At 39.6% G+C, this 13,367-nt stretch overlaps 1 protein-coding gene across 1 annotated transcript; it reads right to left on the bottom strand.

Annotated features, from left to right (window-relative positions):
* Positions 1-10,051: 10,051 nt before the first annotated feature.
* On the bottom strand, positions 10,052-11,029 carry LOC124228553 (olfactory receptor 1L3). The gene has a single exon (XM_046643091.1). The coding sequence runs from the start codon at positions 11,027-11,029 to the stop codon at positions 10,052-10,054; it is 978 nt and encodes a 325-aa protein (XP_046499047.1).
* Positions 11,030-13,367: the final 2,338 nt, after the last annotated feature.

Raw genomic sequence — 13,367 nt, 5'->3', positions numbered from 1 at the left:
TGGAATCATACAGTATGCATCCTTCTCAGACTGGCTTATTTCTTTTAATAGTATGCATTTAAGGTTCCTCCATGTCTTTTGATGGCTTGATAGCTCATTTCATTTTTGCTGAATATCATTCCATTGTCTGGATATACCACAGTGTATTTATAAATTCACCTACTGAAGGACATCTTGGTACTCCCAAGTTTTGACAGTTATGAACAAAGCTGCTATAAACATCCATATGTAGATTTTTCTGTGGACATAAGTTTTCAACTCCTTTAGCTTAATTCCAAGGAGCGTGAGTACTGAATCATATAAGTGTATGTTTAGTTTTGTCCAAACCGTCAAACTATCTTCCAAAGTGGCTGTACAATTTTTCATTCCCACCACCAGTGAATGAGAGTTCCTGTTGATGGTATCTATCAAATTCCACTTTTTTGTATATAAAAGGCACAGTAAACATTTGAGCAATGTGTATGTTCAAGGTGTTCATAGTAGTATTGCTTGTAAAAGAGACAATAGAAAATAGACACTAACTGCTCAGGAACAAAGAAATGGTTAAATAAATTCTGGTAGCTTCATATCATAAAATATTATTAGAATACAATGGAACAGTTAAAAGCGATAGTGTAGATTGTCGATAGTAGTGAGTTGGAACCATCTCCAAGGCATCTTGTTAGATGAAAATTCAAGTCCAAAGATAATATATTTACATAGTGTGATTTCAGTGCTGTTAATCTTTACATTCGTATATGTAAATATATATTTCTATATCTAACAGGTTTGTGGGTGGGACCCAGGAGGGGCTTTCAGTTTTTACTTTATAACTTCTGTTTGAATTTCACAACTAGACTGTATTCATGTGTTATCTGTGTATTTAGGAAATAAAAATGGAAAATAGAAAGATGGAAGACTGGGAAAATAGAATTAAAATATTTTTAATTTAGTGGCTTCTTTGTGTCCTCTCTCAGCATCAAATATTGACATATGAAAAAATTTTTTTAATAAACTCATGATATATTAAAAAATACCTAGGAGACAGAGGGGAAAGGTCATTAATTTGCTGAACTCTAAAACCACAATAGTGCCTCTTAAGCAATTTCACAAGCCAACTGGGGTCCTCTAAAGAGAACAGTGGTTCTCAACCTTGGCTGTTCACTGGAATCACTTGGGAGCTTTAAAACTTCTGATACTGGGGTCACATCTCAGAGATTCTGATTTAATTGGTCTGGAGTGTGGTCCTGGGTGCCAAAATCTTTTTAAAAGCTCCCCAGGTGATGCTAAATGTGTAGAGGAGACTAAGAACCACTGCTTTAGATAAAGTAGACATGATCCCAAAGGATTTTTAATTAGGAGACTAAAAGGAATGGGGGAACTGATTTGTATTTCTCAAGGATAATGTTATTCCGAGAATATAAGGGGAAAAGGCCCTGGCTAGAATGGATTTAAAAATCCTCTCCCTCTAAAACTTATTACTCAGTAACTGCCTCCAATGCTGCCTTTCGGGGATTTGGCTCAGACGGGTGGAGGCAAAGCCTCTCTGAGTTGTGGCATCCCCTTTTCCCTCTCTATAATTAAAGCAGAACATGGCCCCTTGAGAGCAGCCCAGGGGAAAACCAGGAGACCTCACTCGTGACATCGTGTTAGAAAAGTTTCTGAGCCACTATCTTGCAGAAGCTCCCTCAGAGGTCCAATCTCAGCTTTCTTGACGAGGCTCTGGGGAGAGCTTGCTGGTGAACCCCCAGGCTCCTTGTCTTTGCTGCCAATTAACCACTCAGGGAAGCTCCTTACGGCCTAATTAAATAAAGTTTCCTTCTCCTTGGTGAATGGTTGATTGGGAATTAAGCCTGGAGCCTCTTAGCATTTAAATCAGTCTCAATGTAACCATGGCCGCAACTCATCTTAACACAGTCCTTTGTCAGAGAAACAGAGTGCCCAGCCACACCCATCCTCTGTCTAGTCAGAGAAGCATGCTCTCCCTTGAGAGCAAAAGGGACATTGGCTCATCTGGTTCAGAACTCTTCTGGATAGGAACCAAGAAGGGACTCTGGGGAAGGTCAGGGTTGTCCTTGGTAAGGTCCTCACACGGGCTAAGTTCTGGCCTCAGACATCTCCCATTTCTCCTCTTCGTGTTTGAGTAGGCACTTGGGATTCAGAATTAGTCAATTCTGAGTTTGAATTCTATTTCCCACTCACCTGCTGGTGACTTTGGGCAAGCCACTTCACTGATCTGAACTTCAGTTTCCTCATCTTTAAAATGAGGTCATTAATTCCCATTGGGTAGAATTATAGGTGTTTGATTTATGCTAGTTACCTTTCCATTACCATGACAACCTAGTGTACATCAGTTGGAATCTTTAAATTTATTTAAAATTTATGGTAAAAAGTATATGCTAGCTCACTAGATGATGGGAATTATGAGAAGCCATCATGGCCACAAAACTCAAGAAAATTTGGATTCCACTCTAAGATCCAGCCACCTCTTTCCATGAGGTTGCTAAGGGAACTGCTGCCCAAGGAGAAACAGCAAAGTGGGAGCAAAGTAACACTTTAGAGTTTTCTGGACCTTGGGTTCAGAATCCTAATGTAGAGAACTCTGGAGTGCTAATTTATGATTCTTTCTGTTCCTGAACTAGTTATATTCAAATAACTTGAAGCAAGTTCTGGATGAGGCAACTCTAATTTGTCTTATGATCAAATCCAAGTCTTCCATCTGATCACATTAGGCATCATGAAAAGAACAGATAAGTAACAGTAACAACAAAAACAACGACAACATTTACTGAATGCTTACTATGAGCCAGGTACTGGTCTAAGCACTGCATACATGATCCATTTAGTCCTGTAATTCATGTGTGATACCACACATGAGAATGATCGTAAAAAGAAAAAAGTGAAGAAGAGTTTATCATTTTTTGAAAGTTCACATGAAGAAATAAATGTGTGAGAATTGTCAATAGTAGTTTTTAAAAATAGGATTCAGGGAAAGAATTACTTAGTATGTATTAGAAAAACCTATAGCCATCAAATATTATGGTTTGACACAAATAGAGATAATTAAATTAGTGGAACAGAATAAGGAGTCTAGAAATAGACTCAAGTACATATTGGAACTTATTATATGATACTGGAGACTTTTTAAGTGGGAGTATTTTATTATGTAGCTACTCTTGGCATCTGGAATATGGATATATAAATATTATATACAAATATATTCCAGATTAATTAAAGATATAGGCATATATCTAAAATAATGAAATTCTAGAGTAGAATTTTAATATTATTTAAATAACAAATACCTTCTTACTCAGAATATGAAAGAAAGGATGAACAAATTAGACTATGTAGAAAGTAAAAAAAGCGTTAATTTTGTAATTGAAGCTACAGGACAAATAATTTATTTGGAGAAAATATTTGCAAATACATATAGCAAATAAATGGTTAATATTCTCAATTTATAGAGCTCCTACAATTTGGTAAGAAAATGACAACAATCCCCCAAAGGGCAAAGTAATTAAGCAATTTAAGGAAGAGGAGATGCAAAGGCCCCATAAAGATAGGTGAAGTTGCAGAACTGCATCAATAGGAAGAAATGCGCTGATGCCACTGTCCATCATCAGATTGACTGAGATTATAAAGATTAGTAACACACAGTGTTGCTGGGCATGTAGAGAAATCTGTTTCATATATTTTTCGTGGGAGTGTGAATTGTTGAGAAACTAATCTGGCAGCATTTATTAAAATCGTTTATCTACAGGTGAATTCAAGCCCATGAGAAGGAGCAGCTTAACTCTTTACTTTGAATTCATTCTCCAGAGACTCTCCTTTTGCTTTGAGGTCTAGAAGTTTCTCTTTATTCTTTTTCTCATTATATACCTCGTTAGTTCAATTGAGAACATATTCATCATTCTGGCTATTTACTCTGTCAATTCCATATTCCCAAATATTTCTTCTTGAGCATCCAGAACTTTGTGATATTTGCTACATGATAGTCATTACCCCCAAGACACTGGTAAACTTCTTATCAAAGACAAAGACTATTTTCTCTGCTTAGTGTCTGGCATGGATATATTTCTCCTTGGCCTTTGGGAATGCCAACAGTCACTTCCTGGCAGCCATGGCCTTTGTCTGTAATGTGGCCATATGTGAGTTTTCCATTACGTCACCATCACCAGCCACCACCAGTGCATCCTTCTTCTGGGCTGTCTCTTGCTCCATCTCTCAGATCTATTCCTTCCTGCAATTCCTTCTGGTGACTCAACTTATCTTCTGCACTTCCACTATCATTTATTATTATTTTTTGTTATGTCAATCCAGTGCTGGCATTGTCCTACTCTTCCCTTTGCCATGAAATTGTGGGACTGTGATGACCCCGTTTACTTGCATGATCATCATCTCTTATCTATGAATCCTCATTGCTCTTCTCAAGATCTGTTTACTGGTAGGGAAGTGAAAAGCATTCTCCACCTGTGGCTCTCATAGCACAGTTGTAAAATGCTTTATTGGAGTATCACTTCTGTCTATTTCAGGTTACTGTTCAGTTGCACTATTGGGGATGGTGTTTTGACAGTGATCTAAGCCATATTGGCCTCCATGTTAAACCCATCTACCTACAGTCTGAGGAATAAAGTCATGGAATCAGGCATGAAGAAACCAATGGGCAGGATGAAACCCCATTAAGAAAGACTTTCTGCTGGTCCTCAAGAGAATCCTTTGAAATCTCTAGACCCCGAGGCCCTCAGGTGACTGATATTCATAATTAGGTGCTGATGGTTGATGTAGCCAGCATTTCATTGGTGATGGAGAAATGCTCACTGTTTTAATTAAGCTGATGTGTTGTCACTGCCCCTGAAAGTCTGTTTCCTCCTGCGTTACGGTCTCTATATTGTCTGGTAGGAGCAAGAACTATCTGAGTCTTGTTACTTACACCCAAGTCATAAGTCCACTCCACCATACCACTTTTTTATAGGAAATTGCACCTCTTCTGTTTAATCAAAATTCTGTTGAAGCTCTCCTATTCCTACAAATCTACTCTGACTAGCATCACCCAAATTTGATCATTAGTGATTGTGCATATTAGTGTACATATCTAAATAGCTAGGTAAATGCTTATAATTAAACAATTGGTTGACATGTTTGAATAATGGATATTTGTGTGGGTGTGTTTCTTTGTGTGGGTGTATGCATGTGTATGCATACATGGCTTTTGTCACTTGAATTCTTCATCAGACTGGGAGCTTACCAACAATGGCGATTCTGTTTTAATAATTTCTCTCTTTCCTGACTTCCCCTGGCCTATGTTATGGGCAAAACAGTGATCATCAACATATGATGTCAACCAGCTCTGTTAGCCAATCCACACCACACTCCAATAGACCAGACTGTATGCAGTGGGACCTGAGACCTCTTCTTTTAATCCAGCCTCATGCCATTTCATTTATTCCTCAAATATTACTCATTCCTAACTCTTCCCAAGCTTCCCTACAGATGCATCTGTTTCTTCCACATTTCTTTTAGTTTCCTGGGGTAATATTTATTATGTGTAGCTCTATTTGTTGTGGCCTTGGAGTACTGTATTACTGGGTGGAGATTGCCAGCAGGTACATCTGGAAGTTTTCAAACCAGAAGCCATCCAGTTGAGGAGTTAAATGCCAGTCTCCCCATCTTGCATCCAGCCCTAGTCTCTCAAATGATTTTTAAGGAGGTTTCCTTCTTAGTTTTGGGGAAAGCAAACAATCACTCTCCTCTCTTAAAGGTCAGAGTCCTTCTACCCTCTTGCCCTTCTTCATATCTTGACTGGGGAAGCAGGAGGTGGAGTGATGGTTAGTGGTAGCAGAGCTTGTATTAGGACCTCCTCCAAAACGCTGTTGGTTGGGGGCTGTATTCCAAGTGCCGGAGCATCCTTTAAAATGTACGGATTAGAAACTTCACCCTTGGCTTTGAATCTTAGCTGCCATTCGGGCACAACAGGATTCCTTCCACTGGAAGTCCTGTTACCAAGTGCACTTTGGTCAGCCTACCACAAGGGAATTCCTATGGGCACCTTCAGCCTCATGGCCCCAGCCTCAGGCCATCTCATGACTTGTCTTTCTTTTGAAACTTTGCAAGAGTGCACTGGGGATGAATTGGGGCTCCGGAGACACCCACAGTCCCTTCTGAGCAAAACAACCTTGCCTGAAATTTCCTGCAGAGAGAGAAACCCTACCCAGATACTCATTCTCAGCACTCAGGTTCCCTCTTGTATGACCCAAGGGCTGCCAACACAGAGGTTGACCAACAGCCAATAACCTAGCTGCTGAGTAGCCAAACTGTTTCCAGAATGATTTACTATTTCCTGAGCTTCTTTTTCAGTTTTGGTTGTACTTGATTCCCTCTTTTCTTTTTGGTCTGACCTGGCAGTATATCTGAGGTTCTTATTTTTCTTTGAATTTTTGAGTAAAATCTTAAAATAGGCCAGTTTTGACAACTTAAAATTGCCTACACAACAGGAAGGGGCTCTCATCTCCTAGCTTCACAACTGCCTCTACAGCCCATTTCAATCCCCTGCTTGGACCCAGGAGGCCTTCGGCTCTCAGACAGAGGGTCTTTGTAGGTATTGCTTCTCATGTGCTTAGTATGGGTCTGTGGATGCTCAATAAATACTGAATGGGCAAATAGGTGGGTGTTTCCCTCAGCTACCAAAGGCAAGAAAAAATGGTCAGTGACTTTGATTTTTTTTTTTCAGAATCCAGTTCTGCCCTCCTGAAATAGATGGCCTGATTTAGAAGCCAAACACCAAAGTAGGGGTGTTGCAGAAGATAAGACGGCAGCTGCTGGAGAGGACTAATTACCAATGTTAGGAAGAAAGAGAAAAGCAACTTAGTTACATTCAAGCCAGATCAAGTATAATGTTACTTACTGGAGAGAGACTGTGTGCTCAGCCTTGAACTCACCTGTGTTAGAAGAAGGCTGGATAAGGAGCTGTCACAGGTTCTTACATTTTAGAATTTGACAGGAAGTTAAGATCCTCTCATATTTCCCACACAATTCATAGGACTGATGGCAGGGGCATCTGCAAAGGTCCTGTGGTCACAGCAATTCTTTACCTACTTGAAACTTCAGTTTAAATCAAGGTTCCCTTGTTTTTCTATTCCAATATTGGTTTTTGCACCCCAATCTTTCACTAGTTGAATTCTGGGCCTTATTTCTGGGCAAGCTAGAGGTTATGATAAAGTTCCAAGTTTTATATTCCCTTAGATGATCCATGAATCAGAGACTTTCAGTTTAGAAAGGTGGTTTTATGGCCAGAATGGGAGCCATGTGGCAAACATATGTTGTTTGTTAAAAATTTGAGACATTAAGCACCATTTACTTTTCAGTTATCACTAGCAAAATTTCAAAGATGTTGTATTCATTTGCTAAGGTAGCCATAACAAAGTATCACAGGCTGAGTGGCCTGAGCAAGAAAAACTTAATTTCTCACAATTCTGGAGGCTGTAAGTTCAAGAGCAAGGTGTTGGCAAGGTTGGTTTCTTTTGAGACCTCTCTCCTTGGCTTGTGGATGACCGTCTTCTCCCTGTGTCTTCACATGGTCTTTTCTGTCTGTGTGTCTGCATCCTAATCTCTTCTTTTTATAAAGACACCAGTGATGTTAGATTGGTGCCCATCCTAATGATCTCATTTTAACATAATTACTTCTTTAAAGACCCTATATCCAAATAAGTTACATTCTGAGATACTAGGGGTTAGTACTTCAACTTATGAATTTTGGGAGGACATAACAGATGTGTTTGTAAACCAACATGTTAGACACCAAATTCTTGGCTTTTAAGAGTCATCACTTGGGATTCACTTCTAAGCAAGGGAAGAGTTGAAAGAGAAATCAAAGTGAAGGAACAAATTTAGATAAAGCTGGAGAGGATTTTGGAAGGTCCCTTAAGCCTGCAAATCTGAGAGTAGATTGGACATGTGCCCTGTTCCCAATGTGAGGGCTGTACTTGTGTGCCTTATGCTCCAGGGATTAGAAAGAGCAGTAGAAAATGGTGGCATTGGATTTATAGATACAAGAGGATTGAACACTGCTGTCAGTTTTTTCCTGGAGGTAATCCAAAGGTTTTCCAAGAGCCTAGAGTGACTCATTCAAGTTAGGAGAGTGAGAGAGACAAAAGTCAGGTTGGTGGGGAGAAGAAAGGAGACTAACGTCAAAGGGATATGGGGAGAACCACCTCATCATGACTAAGAATGATATCTCCATTGGATCATCATTACAGAGCACAAGGAGTAATGAAAGCCAGCTGCCAATCTCAGAAGCAAGCTCTAGTAATCATCCATGGTGACAAATGAATGGAACAAGGTCAGATGTCAGCAACAGATTCCAGCAGAGGACTAAAATATAGACTAGTCTAAAAAAGAGAACTGCTCTGTCTTTGGAGATGTCAGGTGGAGGTTTTGTAATCCCTGAACGTATAGAAACAGAACTCGGAAGGAACAATGACAGCTGTGAGAGGTGGGAAATGAATGCACGGGGCTAAACTATAAATCAAAAGTCACTGAGAAATTATAGGATTGGGTTGAGAAAAGTCAGAATTGAGCTGTGACTAGGTAAACTGAGGGCTCAAAGCCAAAAATAAAATTAAACTATGGAAATGAAGTTATAGAAATAAAATTCCATTTTTGCATGCCCAAGTCTTAAGGCCTATGGTGACTGTGAAAATTCGCTTGTTATATGGACCTGTACTTCTTGCTCCCATGCCCATAGCAGACATTGTAATCAATCTTTATTCATCCTTCTTCATTCAGCCCAGAGGTAGGCACAAGTTTTTCACTACAGCATTACAAGAAGTTCTTATCAATTGGTCAGAATTGGCATGGAAAGTAAAACTAATTTGCCATACATGTAATAAAGGAATGCATTTGAGCAATATATCCTCACCCAGACTCTGCCTTGCCTTAGATTAGGGATGACTGAGACAGAATTAAAAGGATTTATAGACTCCTCATTTTATCATTGAAAACTTTGAGATCATCCATCTACTCCTTGTCTAAAATACCATGAGAAATTATTTTATTTGACTCAGAAATTTCCATCTATTAAAATACAACACCAGGAAAGAAAGAGACAGAGTCACACTAAACTGCTGCTTTAGTTAACAACACAGTGTAAAGTAATTCATCTGACTGTTCTTCTATGTAATTCATTCTCCAACTAAACTGAGAGCCTCTTTAATATCACACATTCTAAACCAAAAGTTTCTTACTAGTAATTTACATCCATTAATTTTTGACTCTGTCTCCAGTGGCCATAGGAAGCATTTCTGATTACATGGAATAAACTTTATTTAATTCTGAAAAAAATGAAAGGTAGAAGGACATGGATATACAGGCATCTCTGGAGAGACAAGCATACCAACAAGGAGTCAGGTGATGAATGAGCACGTGAAAGGAGGGAAGAGACGAGACCAAAACATGTAAAGAGGCATAGAGCTCACTTACTAATAGTCAGTTAGGTGACTGATGTCAGTTGTTGAGAATCTAATGGCTCCAGAGCCCAGGATATCCAGCTGTTGGGAGAATTTAAAAAAGAGACGTAGTTTTATCATGGCATGATTGGGGAACATAGACTCTGCAGGGGAAGCTCGTGGTCTGATAGGGAATTGACAAATATGAACACACACATGCACATTGCAAAAAATTTTGTAACAATTTCAAATAGAGTGGCTGTGTATGCATAAACATCTTTGCATATACATAGATTTCTATACAGAAGAGCACAAAAATTGTTTGGTAATTCAAGTGACCAAACTTGGCTGAATTTATAAATAGAAGGAAATAGAAGAGGTTCCAAATAAATGTGGAAGGTGTAAAGGGAATATGATTTTCTGGAATGCAGAGATATTATGGAGTGAGTCTACAATTTCAGAATATGTACAAAGACATGAATAGAACTTCTAACATGGCGTGACAAAGACCACAGGGTGGAAAACTACAGGGTTCAGCAATAATTGATGAAAGAGTATTTCTTCACAAAAAACTAGCCCCAGGTGCTGGTGTGTGTGTGCACATGTGCACACACACCCACACTTTGCAATCAGGGTCCACAGAATTTGTTGGCTTTTGCAGTAGAAAGCCTATCCATTTGAGGCTTAATTCTGCTCATCAATTTCTCTAAGCCCTGTTTCATGTCTTTGTTTCTTAAGCTGTAGATAAATGGGTTCAACATTGGTGTCAGTATGGTGTAGGTAATTGTTGCTATTTGTTTCTTGACAGTATAGCTCGATAATGGCTGGAGATAGACATAGCTAATACTCCCATAAAACAGAGTCACCAGCGTGAGGTGGGAGCTGCAGGTGGAGAAGGCTTTGCGTTTTCCACTAGCTGAGGGAATATTGAGGACAGCAATAAGGATTCTCAGGTAAGAGATGATAATGCAGACAAATGGGGCCATCACAGAGGCCAGCCCTTCTGTCATGGCCACAACTTCATTGACAGAGGTCGAAGAGCAGGCCAGTTTCAGAAGAGGGTTGACATCACAAAAAAAGTGATGGATTACATTTGATGCACAAAAGGTGAGTTGATTCACCAGGAGGACATGTAAGAGGGAGTGGAGGTAGGAGAAAGCTATAGAGAAGGCCAGTAGCAACATACAGCATCTGTGGTTCATAATAGTGACGTAGTGGAAAGGCTTACAAATGGCTACATAGCGGTCAATGGCCATAGCTGCCAGGAGATAACTGTCTATGTTTCCAAAGACCAGGAAGAAATACATCTGTGCCAGACATTCAGCATAGGAAATAGTCTTTGTCTCTGACAAGAAGTTCACTAACATCTTAGGGACTATGACTGTTGTGTAGCAAATATCAGCAAAGGACAAGATGCTCAGGAAGAAATACATGGGGTTTTGGAGTTGAGGATCAGAGCGGATAGCCAAGATGATGAGCAGATTTCCCATCAAGGTGACCAGGTACATGATAAGAAAGAGGGCAAAGAGTGGCTTCTGGTCCTCAAGGCGAGAGGAGAGTCCCAGGAGGATGAATTCAGAGAATCTTGTCAGATTGGACATTCCCATGGACTTGTATGACCTACAGATAAACAATGCTGTCAATTAAAAGCTCTTAAGTCATCTAGGTCATGCCTCTTTCCATCTTGTTCTTACACTGAGCAATTATTAATATAACCAGCATTTACTCTGATGTTTTCCTTCCTGAATATGGAAAAATCAAAGCCAAAAGTGTGTTTTCTCGTTCTTTTTAAGTATTCAAGAAAGAAATCTATAGAAACAGATGTAAGGAAAGAGAAAGAGAGACTAGATGGAGAGCTTGATTTGTTTTTCTTCCTTCCTACTCTGTGACTGATAATCACAGGAACCACAGATGCAGTCTATGAATCGGGTTCAGGTCAGCTTCTGATTAAGGATTATCAATTGCTAACCCCCATCATGAGATAGTTATCTCATCTAGCTTGTGACTGATAAATAACCATCTTTTAAAATCAAGATGCATCTTTCCACATCATTTACAATGGAAGCAAGAAAATCATTTAAAGAACATTGGGTTGAGTGTAAATGGTTATAGGGAAAAAAAGATGGCGGAGGGGAAAGTGAGAGAGAGGGAATGAACCTATGTGAGAAAATTCTCTACCAAATTTCCTTGCTCTTTGGCTGATAATTCATATCCTGAGCTCAGAGGAATGTGACTTACAAGTAGACTAGAGTAAAGGAAGAGTCAACTTTATAACATAGATATAAAAAATCAATGTGTAGCATGAAGATAAGTTAGCTCTCTTATTTAGTGTCCAGTGATTATCTTTCTGAGATCAGATATTCACACCTTCTCACTAGGCATTCTCAATGCTGATTTCTTACCTGGAAATGACATTGAAGTCTTGCCTCCTGTATTCATTTCATTCCCCTCATTTATGCTCTGTGGAATGATTAGTCAAGAAGAAGACAAAATTGTGCCAAAAAACAGCATACAGAAAAGGTATCCAATTGTAGAAAATCTCCTGATGCTTCTTGAGTTGAATGCCCCCTTCCTTGTATTCTTGCTGTCCTTAAGAAGCTGTAGATAATCACAGCCCCTCCTTTCCTCATGGGGATATCTTCAGATACTGTGTCACTAAGTCCCTGGTGTTTGGTGGGGGAGAGAGTAAGAAAACAAACCTCCATTAATTTTGTGCAGGATTGTCTCCAAGGATCCATGGGAATTACAAGCATTCTCCCTTGCAGGTGGCCTTCCATCCCTCTCCTGGAACCTCTAGGTATAGTGCAACATCTGCTTAGCCTGGTGTAGGTGTCTAAGATGGACAATAATTTTCTGTCCCTGGCTTTTCCAACCACTCTGAGGGCTCACCTGGGAGATGTCCCATGTAACACTGAGGACAGAGTACCAGGCAGAGACATCTAGGTCCAATCCAGGTCCTCCTTGAACCTATGAAGCTTCGACATGGCCTCCCCCTTAGTGCCTCGATGTTTTGAAAGAACAGCCACCTCAGAGCACCCCAGCATCCTGGGTACCTTCTGCTCCACCTCTCCTAAGTTTAGATACATCTGCTAGTTTACTAGCTGTGGCCTTGTGACTCTGTCCTGTAACAAAAGAGAGTGGCATAATCTTTGAACCCAACCTTAGGCCACCCTTCCCTTATTAGCCAAGCCTCAGATCTTCAGCTCAGATATTTGATTGCCATTCCTTGCTACCACCACTAGGGAAGGCCGCCAGCTTCAGATCTTTTCCTCTTAATTTGTGAAAGCACACAGAATCCATGTATCAGGGTCCCAACATGTCCTGCCAAATACATATTGCCCATTGCCTGTTACTTATTGATTTCTGATCACATCTTACAATTCAACCACCTCACTTTCTTATATTTCTCTCTTCACTTGGATCTCCAGGCTCAAACACAGCTTCCTACAGGAATCATTCCTCCATCACCTGATCAGAATGAAGTATCTGTCTTCTCTGCTCCCTTAGTACATGGATTTCCATTAAATACAAATTACATTCATTGTCACATAATTTTTAACTTAAAGAAAGGCAACTAACATTTATGTGCTCAGTGACTTATAAGCTTTTCTCATGTAAATTACACAACAACCTCATAATGTGTACTTACTGTCTTCATTTTATAGTGACTCACAAGAATAAGGTAGCTGGAAAAACATAACTTGAACCAAGGGCCGTTTGAAGCCAAACCATGTGTAGTTGTCTCTCAGTATCCATGGGGGTTTGCTTCCAGGACCCCTGTGGATATCAAAATCTATGCATGCTCAAGTCCCCTGTATAAAATGGTGTAATATTTACATATAACCAACACACATCCTCCCATATACCTGAAATAATCTCTAGATTACTTATAATACCTAATACAATGTTAATCGTACATAAACAGTTGTTAGACTGTATTGTTTA

Source organism: Equus quagga, chromosome 1 (assembly GCF_021613505.1).
Source record: "Equus quagga isolate Etosha38 chromosome 1, UCLA_HA_Equagga_1.0, whole genome shotgun sequence".
NCBI classification, from domain to species: domain Eukaryota; kingdom Metazoa; phylum Chordata; class Mammalia; order Perissodactyla; family Equidae; genus Equus; species Equus quagga.
Note: the sequence above shows the minus strand (reverse complement) of the source record. Positions and strands in the feature narration are given on the sequence as shown.

What these genes read in the sequence shown, in the direction of transcription:
- LOC124228553 (XM_046643091.1), bottom strand. Translation starts at nt 11,029, where the DNA reads ATGGGAATGTCCAATCTGACAAGATTCTCTGAATTCATCCTCCTGGGA.